Source organism: Hemiscyllium ocellatum, chromosome 39 (genome assembly GCF_020745735.1).
Source record: "Hemiscyllium ocellatum isolate sHemOce1 chromosome 39, sHemOce1.pat.X.cur, whole genome shotgun sequence".
NCBI classification, from domain to species: domain Eukaryota; kingdom Metazoa; phylum Chordata; class Chondrichthyes; order Orectolobiformes; family Hemiscylliidae; genus Hemiscyllium; species Hemiscyllium ocellatum.
Window position 1 is genome coordinate 15,014,828 of NC_083439.1, and position 14,973 is coordinate 15,029,800.

A 14,973-nucleotide genomic window follows, 5' to 3' on the forward strand; every position below is an offset into this window, starting at 1 on the left:
ATGACATCAACAGCCACATGTCATTGAGACTCTGAGGAGAAACGAATGGGACAACTGTGCGAGAGAAGTGTCATCTGAAATCTGTACTTTAGTTTAGACCTTAAGACATAGGAGCAGAAATTAGGCCATTCAGCCCACTGAGTCTGCTCTGCCACTCAGTCATGACTGATAAATTTCTCAACCCCATTCTCCCACTTTCTCCCCATAACCCTTGTTTCCCTTGATACTCAAGAACTTATCCATCTCAGTCTTAAATATCCTCATAGACCTGGCCCCCACAGCTTTCTGTGTTAATGAATTCCACAGATTCACCACTCTCTGGCTGAAGAAGTTTCTCCTTATCTCTGTTCTAAACGTTCTTCCCTTTACTCAAAGGCTATACCCTCAGGTCTTAGTCTCTCCTGTTAATGGAAACATTTTCACAACATCTACTCTGTCCAGGCCATTCAGTATTCTGCATATTTCAATTAGATCTCCCTTCATCCTTCTAAACTCCACCAAATATAAACCCAGAGTCCTCAAACTTTCCTCATCTGTTAAGTTTTTCGTTTATTCATGGAATGAGGGCATTACTGGCTCGGCCTACATTTAATGCCCATCCATAATTGCCCTGAGGGCAGTTAAGAGTCAACCCCATTGCTGTGAACCTGGAGTCACATTTAGGCCAGACCAGGTAAAGACAGCAGATTCCTTCCCTACAGGACATTAATGAACCAGGTGGATTTTTCCTAATAATCATACAGACTTACAGTCACCATTAAATTCTTAATTCTGGATTTTTATTGAATTCAAATGCCGCTAACTGCCATAGTGGGATTTGAACCGGGGTCCCCAAAACAACACCAGAGTATGTAAGTAAGAGTTAGTTGGATGTCCAGAGAGCAGACAATAGCTAGTCTCACCTACCCTTCCACCAGCCCCACTCTCCCTCCCTCTATTGACTTCTGGGAGCCCCTCCCCCTCCCCCGTCCTGACAAAGGGTGTTGGCCAGGTGAAAGTGAGACTGAAGATGCTGGAGATTGAGAGTGTGTTGCTGGAAAAGCACAGCCGGTCAGGCAGCACCCAAGGAGCAAGAGAATCGACATTTCAGGCAAAAGCCCTTCATCAGGACTGCATGGCTCGCAATGCTGACTTTCCTGCTCCCTAGATGCTGCCTGACAGCCATTGACTCTAACTTCCAGCATCTGCAGTCTTCACTGTCTAATAATCAATCTTAGGTAAGGTATTCTCAGAGACAGATCTCCCCAGAGTAGGTGTGGTCTATGATAGCCTCAGGAGCGCAGTACAGACGTCCAACAACAGACTGAGGTTGGCAGAGTCCGTGAGGACAGAATATCAAAAGGTTGTTTCCATGGCAGCAGTTGAAACCAGTCTGAAGGACTTCATTAAAGAGACATCATGTCTGATAACTCCGTTCAGTTACTTAAGGAAGTGACAGGCTTGATGGACAAGGCAAATGTGACAGTCATTATAATTGTAGCTTTGAGAAAATCTTCCACACGTAATGTGGTCCAAGAGATTGGAAGATGTGAGACAGTGGAAACATTTCCAAAATAAGTCAAACTGTTTCTTTCAGAGGCAGGGTGTTTAATACTAACTGAAAATGTGTTGTTGGAAAAGCACAGCAGGTCAGGCAGCATCCAAGGAACAGGAGATTCGACGTTTCGGGCATAAGCCCTTCTTCAGGAACCTGTTTAATACTAACTCTAAACCGAATAAAGAAACATAAACCTCTTTTGAACTAATCAGAAGGCTTTCATTAAGACAGAAATTAGTTGCTAGAAATATTATATTCAAACAGATAAATACTTCATTTGGCGTTTTTTTTTTAAACACACCACTTGAGCTCAAATTTTCTCATTAAAAACTAATTTTTTGATGCCTTGTACTGATCCCAAGAACTATTGCTGCTATTGGCTTATGAAATAATCAGCACTGACCACCCCCAGGAAGCTCTATGTTAGTAAGATCATTTAATATTTAACCAACAACAACACAATGGTTATTGAGCACTAAAAAAATTCTCAGACCTCACCTGAAAATATCCAGTAAGTTCTGGGCAAAGTCTTTCATATTGTTTGAGCTCCTCCACAGCTCTATCGAGTTGTGGATTTGGCCTCAGCCGTGTTAAATCTGTTTCAAGATCATCATCCTTAAACAAATAAGGGAAAACATATTCAAGTTCAAAACTAATGTTTGCCTTTATCTAGCTCCTCATTATATTGAAATGCTTCTCGGCACTCCACACAATTAATTAATTTTTCGACTGTTAAATATGCAAATATGACAATTACTGCACATTTCAGTTGCCACAAATAGCTCAGAGATGAATGAATTTAGTTATATTGCCCCAGGCTAGAACGCAAGAAAACTCTGTTTTTCTTCACATAATATGAAGAGATCTTTGACAAGCGCCTGAACAAGTGGATGAAGCCATAATGGACTCTGTTTACTGTCTTATCGAAAGAAGAACGTTTCAGACAATGCAGCAATTCCCCCAATACTGAGATGTCAGGCTATGCTACATTCTCAAGCCCCAACATGGATTTTGAACCCAAAACCTTCTAATTCGGGATCAAAGGCTGCTGCCGAGTAATGTTGTCTCAGATTAATGCAAGCATGACGTGAAATTAATTTGATTTCTGGCAAAATTGTTATACTACAACTGGGAGATTGTTTTCATTTTGTAAAATTTAATTGTAGGGGTGGGGCCACTGTGCTCCAGGGTTGGAGCCAATGTGGGGGTGGGGTCACTGTGAGGGTGTGGGCCACTGTGGGGGGAGGGCACTATGGGGGAGTAGGGGTTACTGTGCTCCAGGGGTTGGAGTCAATGTAGAGGTGGGGTCACTATGGGGAAGTAGGGGTTACTGTGCTCCAGGGGTTGGAGTCAATCTGAAGGTGGGGTCACTGTAGGGGTGGGGCCACTGTGGGGTGGTACAGTGGGGGAGTAAAGTTTACTGTCCTCTGGGGGTTGGGGTGACTGTGAGGGTGGGTTTGTTGTAGGGGTGTCGGTCTACTGCAGTGGTGGCATTTGGGACATGCCTCATTGTGCTTAGTGGGGATGGGGTCACCATGGGGGAGCAGGTTCACTATAGGGGGTGAGGAGTAGGGTCTCTGCAGGGTGGGGTCACTGTGGGAGTGGTGTCACTGTGTTGGGGGGGGTTGGGATCACTGTGGGATGGGGTCACTGTAGGGATGGGGTGACTGTGGGGGTTGGAGTCACTGTGGGGGTGGGGTCACTGTGAGGCATTGGGGTCACTGTGGGTGTGGGGTCACTGTGGGAACGGGGGGACTGTGGGGGGTGGGGTCAATGTGAGGCATTGGGGTCACTGTGGGGCGTTGGGGTCACTGTGGGTGTGGGGTCACTGCAGGGCATTGGGATCACTGTGGGGTGGGGTCACTGTTGGGTTGGAGGTAGAGTCATTGCGGGTGTGGGGTCACTGTGGGGGTGGGGTCACTGTAGGGGTGGACAACTGTGGGGGTGGTGTCACTGTTATGTGGGGTCATTGTGGGGGTTACTGTGGTGTTGGAGTCACTGTGGGGTGGGGTCACTTATGTGGGGTCACTGTGAGAGTGGAGTCACTGTGGGGATGGAGTCACTTTGTGGTGGGGTCACTGTTAAAGGAGGGTCACTGTGGGAATGGGGTCACTGTGGGGATGGAGTCACTTTGGGGGTGGGGTCACTTATGTGGGGTCACTGTGAGAGTGGAGTCACTGTGGGGATGGAGTCACTTTGGGGTGGGGTCACTGTTAAAGGGGGGCACTGTGGGAATGGGGTCACTGTTATGTGGAGTCACTGTGGGGGTGGAGTCACTGTGGGGGTGGGGTCACTGTTAAAGGGGGGTCACTGTGGGAATGGGGTCACTGTGGGGGTGGGGTCACTGTTATGTGGGGTCACTGTGGGGGTGGAGTCACTGTGGGGTGGGGTCACTGTGGGGGTGGAGTCACTGTGGGGGTGGAGTCACTGTTATGTGGGGTTACTGTGGGGCTGGGGTCAGTGGGGGTGGGGGGTTACTGTTATGTAGGGTCATTGTGGGGGTAGGGTTACTGAAGGGGTTGGGGCTACTGTGGGGTCACTGTTATGTGGGGTCATTGTGAGGGTGGAGTCACTGTTATGTGGGGTTACTGTGGGGGTGGGGTCACTGTGGGGGTGGGGTCACTGTGGGGTGGGCTTACTGTTATGTGGAATCACTGCAGGGGTGGGGTCACTGCAGGGGTGGGGTCACTGTGGGGTATGGGGTCACTGCAGGGCGTTGGGGTCACTGTGGGGTGGGGTCACTGTGGATTGGCGGTAGAGTCACTGCGGGTGTGGGGTCACCGTGGGCGTGGGGTCACTGTGGGGGTGGAGTCACTGTTATGTGGGGTTACTGTGGGGGTGGGGTCACTGTGGGGTGGGGTCACTGTGGGGGTGGAGTCACTGTTATGTGGGGTTACTGTGGGGGTTACTGTGGGGTGGGGTCACTGTGGGTTGGCGGTAGAGTCACTGCGGGTGTGGGGTCACTGTGGGGGTGGGGTCACTGTGGGGGTGGGGTCACTGTTATGTGGCGTCACTGTGGGGGTGGGGTCACTGTGGGGGTGGAGTCACTGTGGGGTGGGGTCACTGTTATGTGGCGTCACTGTGGGGTGGGGTCACTGTGGGGTGGGGTCACTGTTATGTGGCGTCACTATGGGGATGGAGTCACTGTGGGGGTGGGGTTACTGTGGAGTCACTGTTATGTGGGGTCCACTGTGGGGGTGGAGTCACTGTTGTGTGGGGGTGGGGTCACTGTGAGGGTGGAGTCACTGGGGGTGGGGGAGTTACTGTTATGTGGGGTCACTATGGGTATGGAGTCACTGGGGTGGGATCACTGTGGGGGTGGAGTCACTGTTATGTGGGTTACTGTGGGGGTGGGGTCACTGTGGGGGCGGAGTCACTGTTATGTGGGTAACTGTGGGGGTGGGGTCACTGTGGGGTGGGGTCACTGTGGGGGTGGAATCACTGTTATGTGGGGTTACTGTGGGGGTGGGGTCACTGCGGGTTGGGGTCACTGTGGGGGTGGAGTCACTGTTATGTGGGGTTACTGTGAGGGTGGGGTCACTGTGGGGGTGGGGTTACTGTGGGGGTGGGGTCACTGTGGTGGTGGGGTCACTGTATGGGGTTACTGTGGGGGGGCTGGGGTCACTGTGGGGGTTTACTATGGGGAGGGTTACTGTGGGGTTGGGGTCCCTGTGGGGGTGTGGTCACTGTGGGGGGTGGGGTCACTGTTATGTGGGGTCACTGTGGGGGTGGGGTCACTGTTAAAGGGGGGTCTCTATGGGAATGGGGTCACTGTGGGGGGTTTACTTTGGGGAGGGGATCCCTGTGGAGTTTGAGTGTGGGGTCTCTCTCACTGTGGGGGGTGGGGTCCCTGAGATGGGGTGCAGGATGATCGTGTATCACTCTGTGCTGTGAGACATCACTATGCTTGGGTCAGGAGTCGGTCTGTCATTGCTCTTTCTGGCCTTGGTGCAGGTTATAGTTCCTCTCCCCATTTATTCCAACTTACTGGGGTCACACGCAGTCTGTGCATAGGTAGAGACAAAGAGATCGGATCTTAATTTCTAAGGGGTAAAATGGATCTGTACCTGCTCCTGAAGGTCTTAATAATTCTGCCTGACCAAATCCAGTTGTGCTTATTGCAATCATCCGACAAATCTTCTTATGACTTAAGAAGAGGACCCCTTCTGTTGATATTCTACAGTGGTGTATCCTCACCAGTAATCATCAGCTAGGCCCAACACAAAGCAAGGAGCTCAGGTGACAGTGAGCTAACTGGTACATCACTGACCCAGTGCCACACATTGGAAAGAGGTGACAGATACCACATAGTGCCAGGAGTGGCCATCTGGGGAAATACCACACTCAGGAGAAAGTGAGGACTGCAGATGCTGGAGATCAGAGCTGAAAATGTGCTGCTGGAAAAGCGCAGCAGGTCAGGCAGCACCCAAGGAGCAGGAGAATCAACGTTTCGGGCATGAGCCCTTCCTGACCTGCTGCGCTTTTCCAGCAACACATTTTCAGCAAATACCACACTCAGCACACATCTGCTCCAAACATGCACAGAATGAGTGAGCTGTGACTTCAAGTTTTCATATGCAATTTATTTCCCATTAGTTTGTGTTTGCAAACCCATGTATCTTCTGCCTAGAAGAGGCTGCTAATGAATACATTGAAACCTTCCAGTTTTCCAGATTCTCAGCTAACCTTGTGATACTGGGGATCACGCAGCATCCGAGGAGCAGCATTCCTGATGAGGGCTTATGCTGTGCTTTTCCAGGACCACACTCTCAACTCTGATCTCCAGCATCTGCAATCTTCATTTTCTCCTAACCTTGTGATACTGCCTTTGAAAGGTGCCCATCCCTTTAAATGTCATTTCACGTGGCATTTCCCATTCCCATCATTCATTTCTCTTTGCAGTTGCCATGACGAGTGCCTGCATTTATGAGTACTGCTGTAAGTGAGCGGGTTTGGGATATTTCAGCAATATATTAGTATAATGCACAATTTCTCAGATAAAGATCAGGGAGGATCCTGAGAGTGAAAAGGGACAAGGTGGGGATTTAAGTGAGAATACCAGGGTGTGGGGTTTAGATGCTGAATACAGAGTTGTCTGAAATGGGGAAATAATGGGAGTGTACAAGACGCTGAATCAAGACCTGTATAAACTGTGAGTAGGGGGTGCAAATAAGTCACAGTGATAGGGTGGGGAAAGGATTCATAAACAATAGAATGATAATTCTATCAAGTCCCCATGCTTAATAAATCGACTTTAAATTCTTGTCTAATTTCCCATCTCATGACATTGCGTCACTTAACAAAGTTGAGTTGGTCCAAAATCAAAATCTCATCTCTAAATCCATCATTGAGGTGTGAATCAACTTAAAATCCACCGGGTGGGAGTTTTGCTTCTGCGGTCACCTCAAACCCCTGACTCCAGATCCAGGCTACATATACACATGCCCACAACTTCGTGATTGATTCTTATGACTTCCTGTTTTGTATCTCCACAGACAACCTCTGTTCCCCTAACAATGGAATAGTTCTTATCTACACCCAATCACTGGTAGTCAGTCATAGAGATGTACAGCATGGAAACAGACCTTTCGGTCCAACTCGTCCACGCCGACCAGATATCCCAACCCAATCTAGTCCCACCTGCCAGCACCCAGCCCAAATCCCTCCAAACCCTTCCTATTCATATACCAATCCAAATGCCTCTTAAATGTTGCAATTGTACCAGCCTCCACCACTTCCTCTGGCAGCTCATTCCACACACGTACCACTCTCTGTGTGAAAACATTGCCCCATATGTCTCTTTTATATCTTTCCCCTCTCACCCTAAACTTATGCCCTCTGCCCCTCATAATTTTGCAAACCTCTATAAGTTCACCCCTCAGCCTCTGACGCTCTGGGGAAAACAGTCCCAGCCTGTTCAGCCTCTCCCTATAGCTCAAATCCTCCAACCCTGGCAACATCCTTGTAAATCCTTTCTGAACCCTTTCAAGTTTCACAACATCTTTCCATTGGACGGAGACCAGAATTGCACGCAATATTCCAACAGTGGCCTCACCAATGTCCTGTACAGCTGCAACATGACTTTCCAACTCCTGTACTTAATACTCTGACCAATAAAGGAAAGCCTTCTTCACTATCCTATCTACCTGTGACTTCACTTTCAAGGAGCTATGAACCTGCATTTCATGGTCTCTTTGTCCTTTAGTTCTGAGACTTCTACCCCATGGATCTCCCTGTGCAGCTTCCACCAGTCCGTCACCTCAAGCCTATATCTTTAAGACTTCCTCAAAAGAATTCTCTTTGACTATTCCTTTGGTTCCCATTTAATCTTCCCCATTTTACTTTTTAACACTTTGACGTACAACATTTCAATTTCAATATCTTGGGCTGCATTTTAGAAGTGTAAGTTATTTATATAATATATCTGCAGCTGCACTTATACTTAAACCCAATGATAGTTTTGCCTTTTACTACTGCCTTTACTTCATTCCAATTACTTACATCTTCATTACACACTGGTTCTTCATTCTCAATGTTGTCTTCATCATCCTGTTCTTCATCATCTTCTTTCATTGTAATGACCTCTATACAAACACACAGCTCTGTTAGCCCAATCCTCGACACTTATCTCCATAATTTAGAGAATAATGAGTATATTATGAGTCATTATCCTTTTTTACTGTCATCTAGGGATTTTACTTTAGTTGGCAGTTGTATAATTCTTATCATTGATACTGTGATGACACTATGGCTGTAGGAGGTATATTTTGTCCTGATTTCTTTTTGAAGAGAGGTTGAGATAGAGGTGGCCAATAAAGTAAACTGCTTGTGAAGGCTTGGTGTTTTTAAAAGTTGGAACAATAGAAGCAGCCCGAACAGGTGCGGTTAAGCTCCGACAGAAGCAAGATTTTGGTTTAGCTTTCAATAGTTGTTGGGGTTTGGAAGCTGCTATACAATTCCACCTGCTACAGCAAAACATTAGAGATCTCCCTCTCTCAGAGTTTTCTCTTGACGTCCTTTCCTCCTGGACTGGAGAATTGCATGTGAGATAATATATTTTACTGAATTTGACTTTGCCAAGGATGTGTTGATAAGATGTTACTATATTATTATAGTTGTTGTTTAGTAGTTAAATAATCTATTATTCAGTTAGGTTTTCCAATTCTTCTTTTGTTTTACATTTTAATTGTAGTGTATGAATAAAATGTGCTTTGCTTCAGGATTGGTAGTCTGACCAATCGACTTACATCCAGAACATAACGCAGTACACTGCCTTGAAAAATAAGAAAACGTTGGAGTCCAGGCTATTTTCTTAAAATATTTTGAGGGGAAGGGATTTAATCTGGTCTATAACAATATTGTTTTTTGCATTTTGGTGCTGAGAAGTTCATTGATCTGCTAAAAATGTCCTACTCATTGACATTGACACATCTACTTGGATTTCAGCAACAAAAGACTGGGTTGTCCATGATGCACAGTTATCTATAACTTGGTCTGACAAGAAATCCTGTGAAATTATGCTATAGGTCAACATAGAGTGTATCTTACAGACTTACAAACAGTATCACCTAAACTAAGGGCTGTCTTTACAGCAACAAACCATGAGGAAGTATTTCAAAAATCAATTTATTTATCTATCTTCGTAGAGAATTTCTATGTGTTGGGGGAGTCCAGAACTAGAGGGCACAGGTTTAGGGTGAGAGGAGAAAAATTTCAAATAGACCTAGAGGTCAACTTTTTCACACAGAGGGTGATATGTGTGTATGGAATGAGCTGCCAGAGGAAGTGATGGGGGCTGGTACAATTACAACATTTAAAAGGCATCTGGATGGGTACATGAATAGGAAGGATTTAGAGGGATATGGGCAAATGGAACTAGAATACATATCTGGTTGGCATGAGTGAATTGGATCGAAGGGTCTGTTTCAATGCTGAACATCTCTATGACTCTCTGACTCTATGACATTCTGCTGTTATAAGATTAGATTCTCAAGCCTGGAGTAGTTGTTTAGCAGTGATTATGATTTGGTAACCGTTAGAAACCTAGTTGTAGCTCTGAACAAAGCAGAAATTGTTCATTTTTTGATGGTGACTGACAGCATAGATACATATCAAATCAGTGATCTGTAGAAGTTTTCCATCTAAGCTAGCATTGTCATTGTGGAGGAGCAGGATTTCTTTTGACAGAAACTTTGGATTTCCTCTTTTCTCTGCACATACATGGCCTCCAGCATTTGCTGACATCTTCACAGAGTGGATGATGGTAGGATCGTCTCCTGCAATGGCCGAGCACGTTGGGCCTAAACTCATTTGGAAGAGTGAGAAGTAACCTTATTGATTCATCGAAGATTCTGAGGGGTGATGTCCTGCTGACCGGGAGATAATTCCCCAAGTGGAGGAAACTAGAACAAAGGGCCATGGTATAAAAATGAGAGGCATTCCATTTAAGGTGGAGGTGAGGAAGAAAGACATCTCACTGAGAACCTTTATATTTTGGAAGTCTGTTCCCCAGAATGCAGCAAAGGCTGGGTCATTGAGTATATTTAAGGTTGAGTTAGAAATATTTTAATTGACGAGAGAGTCAAGGGTTCGGATTGTTCACTGAGCTGGAAGTTCGTTTTCAGACATTTCATCACCATACACGGTAACATCTTCAGTGAGCCTCCAAATGAGGCACTAGTGGTGCTGCCCACTTTCTATTTATATGTTTGAGTTTCCTTGAGCTGGTGATGCCATTGGTGACTCAAATATATAAATAGAAAGTGGGTTGCACCACTAGTGCTTCGTCCGGAAGCACATTGAAGATGGTACCTAGTATAGTGACGAAACATCTGAAAATGAACCTTCCAGCTCAGCGAGCAATCCAAACCCTTGACTCTCTTGTCAATTAAAGTATGTCTAACTCAACCTTAAATATATTCAATGACCCAACCTCTGCTGGACCTTCCAGCTCAGCGAGCAAATCCACATCCAAAACCTTAACCTGAGCTACAAATCTTCTCAAAACTCACTAGAGTCAAGGGTTTTAAGCAACAGGCAAGACAATTAAGTTAAGGCCACTGTGAGATCAGCTATGATGGGTTCAAGTGGTTGATTGGCCAATTCCTGCTCATTCTCAATGGTGTTGTAATCTTGTGATATTTATAATTGCAAAACCAAGTGAATTGTCCCTTGACAGCATAAAACCTGAATATGGCTGAAAAAAGATGCATTTTGTCAAAGTTTCTTGTCCTGCACTCATCAGGGCAATTAGCACGAATAAAATGCCAAGAGGCAAAACCAACATTTATGTTTTTTTTCACAGGTGCACACACTCTCACTGATCCAGCCCAAGTCAAGGGAAAACACCTGAGTGGTCCAGTGACAAGCAGTGTCCTTCACATCAAAAATCACCTGTTTATTTTATTTTTTTTCTCTCCTGTATTTTTTCTTTTTTTTCTTTTCTGATGTAAGTAAGACACACCTCTTCAAAACTCTTTGTCTTGCACTCATCTAGACAATTCGCCAGAATGTCAATTTCAGGGGAAACCATCATTTTTCTTTTGTTTTATATATTTTAGTGCTTATTTTATCCCCCAGCCCCCAAGTTGTGTGTGTGCAGGTGTGAAAACCAACATTTATATTGTAGGAAAGTAAAGAGCTGATTGGTTGGCTATTGGACTCTGATTGGTGGAGGTGTTACTATGGAGATTGCATCAGTCTGATGGCTGCAATGTGTCAGCAAAACATGTCCTTTCATCAACAGAAATGCAGGCAGGTTAATAGGATCTCACCTTGAGGAAACATGCTGGGACAGGCCAGTGGCTGGGAGTCCGCTGTGTTCGGGAGTAAAAATGAATAGCAACTTCTAACTGTTAACAAAGGAAGAGGCTGTTTGGGGTGACACTTCCGCATGACTTGTGTCGCCAACTTGATCACGGGCTGTTGGCCTGGACTACTGCCATAAGCCTGGAGAAGGAAGAAACCAGTGCAATCACTCCAGAATGCTGAAAATTTAACTCGTTATCACCATGGAGACATAGTATACTCTGTCGTGGGATCCCCTTCAATACTGCTTTTGGAAAGAAGGTACATTTTTCGCTCCTGCTAAGCCCCTGTATTTTAACAACAATCATTTTCATTTCGACTCTGACATATCCTGTCATGAGCTGATGGCCTGTCCTCGTGGCTATAAATATTAATTATTAATAGCTATGAGGAGAAACAAGAAAACAACAATCCAGCTTTTTCTCTTAATTCATTCATGTGATGAGGGAGTCGCTGGCTAGGCAGCATTTATTACCCATCCCGAATTACCCCAGAGGGCAGTTAAGAGTTAGCCACATTGCTGTGGGTCTGGAGTCACAGGTAAGTTAGACTTGGTAAGAATGGCATCTTCCTTCTCTAAGTGACATCAGAGAATGTTTGATTCTCCAGTAAGTTGGAAGATCTTTTTATTGTCGGGACACCACCTCCCATGTTGCAGTCAGATTGTTGTAACGTTAGTAAAGTCTCCATATTCCCAAAGTGCTGCTCTTTCAGTAGAGTGGGAGAGACAGTTGGTGGTGAGTTTAACCTGAGGGTGACTACAATGAGAAGGCATGACCTTGGTTAACCTCAGCCAGTGTAATAGAGGGTGTGGTGCTGGAAAAACACAGCAGGTCAGGCAGCATCCGAGGAGCAGGAAAAACATTATTTCGGGCAATTCCTGATGAAGGGCTTTTGCCCAAAATGTCACTTCTCCTGCTCCTCGGATGCTGCCTGACCAGCTCTGCTTCTCCAGCACCACATTCTCGACTCTCATCTCCAGCATCTGCAGGCCTCACTTTCGCCTCAGTGTGTGCGACCCTAACATCACTCTACCTCGCAAACCCACTGTCCAGATCCCCCCCATGTAACAGCAGTGTCTCCCTCACATTACCTCTAGCGTACTGCTCTGAACGAATCAGTTTAAATGAAAGAAGCAATCCTGGCCAAAGTCCCTGTTGGGTTGAAGCAGCACTGACCAAACACTGAGGATGCTCGATGGTCTTTTCTCAGCAATGCTGCTACCCACCTGGGAGGCCCTGAGCAGCACCCGCATGCCATCTGCCTGCAGAAAGGCTTTCTTCCCAGCCTGGATGTTTGTGATATTCTTAATGCAGTTAAGCAGAGCTTTGTGAATGGAGGTGAACTTGTTCTGTGTATCTCGTTGGTGCCAATCCTGATACAACTTCAGGAGCCTGTGGATGTATCCATTGTCCACTGCCCTCCTGCAGTTCCATTCTGAAACAGAGTTTAAACAGGAAATCAGATTTTTCTTCGTACCATGGTGCTTATTGCCCAGAAGTATTCTGAAAATTACTCTATGATCTTGTGGTGCAGTGACCCTACCTCTGACCCACAATCCCCACAGTGTGGATTCAGGCCCTTCAGCCCAACAGAAACCCTCTAAAGGCTAACCCAACCAGACCCATTCCACCTTGAGCAATGCACCTGACCTACACATCCCTGAACATCACGGGCAATTTAGCTTGGCCAATTCACCTGACCTACACATTTTTTTTTGGATCCTGGGATGAAACCAGAGCACCCGGAGGAAACCCACGCACACGCGGGGAAAACGTGCAAACTCCGCATACACAGTCACCCGAGGCTGGAATCAAACCCAGGTCCCTGGTGTTGTGAGGCAGCAGTGTTAACCGCTGAGCCCCCGCACCAGCCAGATCCCTGTCCCACTCCACAGCTTGATGGCCATGAAAGGTGCGTTAATGATGCAACAGAGTATCATTTGTAAATGGTTCCAATACACATTGATGGGCAGCAGTGCGTACAGAGAGACAGGGGTCAGCACGTGATGGAAAGGGAGCTGGAGTTTCTGTCATCATTAGCTCTAGCTCTAGCCCTCAGGACACAGCAACTCACACTCAGCTGGTGACAGCGCATCAGATTGGTCCCAAAAACACAGGCACTAAATCCTCATTCCGGTTGGAATGAATTTAGGATCTGTTTCCTCTCCCTCCAGAGAATGGGACTTGCTGTGCTGTGGTTGGACCTGTTTTGGATTAGAGAATACATTCTTTGGATTCCTACAGGGTACCACAAAGCCATTCAGCCCATTGAGTCTGCACTGACTCTCCAAACAGCATGTCGCCCAGACCCAAACCACCCACCCTATCCCTGTAACTCCACATTTCCCATGGTTCATCTACCTGCACATCTTTGTATTGCACTGAAGAACTATATTAGAGAACTGAAGATATAGAATGTATACATATATACAAACACACATATATTAATGAACTAATATAGAACAAAAAGGATGCATAATATATATATAAATATTTATATAGTAAATATAAGATCTGTGTGTAGAGTGGATCTCCAGGGCAAATGATTGACACCACAATGTTGGCTCTTTATCTTACTAATGGACAACAGTGTCACCCTGTGGAATAAAGGTGCAACTACATGTCAAATCAACGTGTGATTCAATCTGCTGTCTCCTCTTCAGACACCACACAAAAAATATAATCTTTCATTATGTAACCTTACTGTGCCACGGTCCAATCTTCTCAAGTTGTGATGCAATTCTTGCAACAATTATTCTTGTGGTGAAAATAGCAACAATTATTGCATTTCTAGCCTCAACATTGAAAATCAATACTTTGAACTGTTTTTCGAACAAATATCCTTTTATAAAAAAAAAGTTACACCTAGACTAGAATTGGCAGATCCTAACTTGTTCATGCATCCCAGCCACGTAAAGGTGAGCAAACATTGAATGATCAGAAGAAACATAGTGGTTGGAATAAAAAACTAAAATCATGGAAATGTAGAGGCAACAATAAAAATGCTACTATTAGACAGTGATATAAGTAGTCGAAAAGTGTGGCACTGGAAAAGCACAGCAGGTCAGGCAGCATCCGAAGAGCAGGAGAATCGACATTTCTGAGCTACTTACGCCTGACCTGCTGTGTTTTTCCAGCACCACACTTTTCGACTCTGATCTCCAGCATCTGCAGTCCTCAATTTCTCTGAGTGATATAAGTAGCAAAACTGCAGGATGGGTTAGTGAGATTAGAAGGCTGGCCCAAAAGATGGAAAGATTAGGAAACAGCTTGAATTTAGGCAAACAAAAATTATTTTTGCTGCAGTGCTCCAGCCAAGCTCAGCACAAGCCACACTTTCCTCACAGGGTCCCTGCAAGCCTCTGGACTCAATGTTGAACTCAACAATTTCAAGGCTTGAGGTACCTCCTCGCATGCCCTTCCCCCAGTGCCCACACACCGGGCCTTGGCATCACATGGGTTGTCCAACATACTACTGTCAGTCACTAATAATCCCCATCAGCAGCTATTCATTCCCCCAGTCTGCCTTTTTTCTAATTAATTCACAGGGTGACAGCATCGCTGACTGGGCCAGCCATTTATTGCCTGACCCTAATTGTTAAGAATCACCACATGTTGCTGTAGGCC

At 45.7% G+C, this 14,973-nt stretch overlaps 1 protein-coding gene across 1 annotated transcript in view; it reads right to left on the bottom strand.

Moving 5' to 3' along the window:
* LOC132834190 (cytosolic carboxypeptidase 4) overlaps positions 1–14,973 on the bottom strand; it is a 248,579-nt gene that overhangs the window by 207,501 nt on the left and 26,105 nt on the right. The window contains exons 7-10 of the mRNA XM_060852856.1: positions 12,573–12,781; positions 11,311–11,485; positions 8,039–8,121; positions 2,036–2,152 (exon numbers count right to left, since the gene is read on the bottom strand). Coding sequence (XP_060708839.1) covers positions 2,036–2,152; positions 8,039–8,121; positions 11,311–11,485; positions 12,573–12,781 — 584 coding nt within the window. The remainder of the gene's footprint in view (positions 1–2,035; positions 2,153–8,038; positions 8,122–11,310; positions 11,486–12,572; positions 12,782–14,973) is intronic.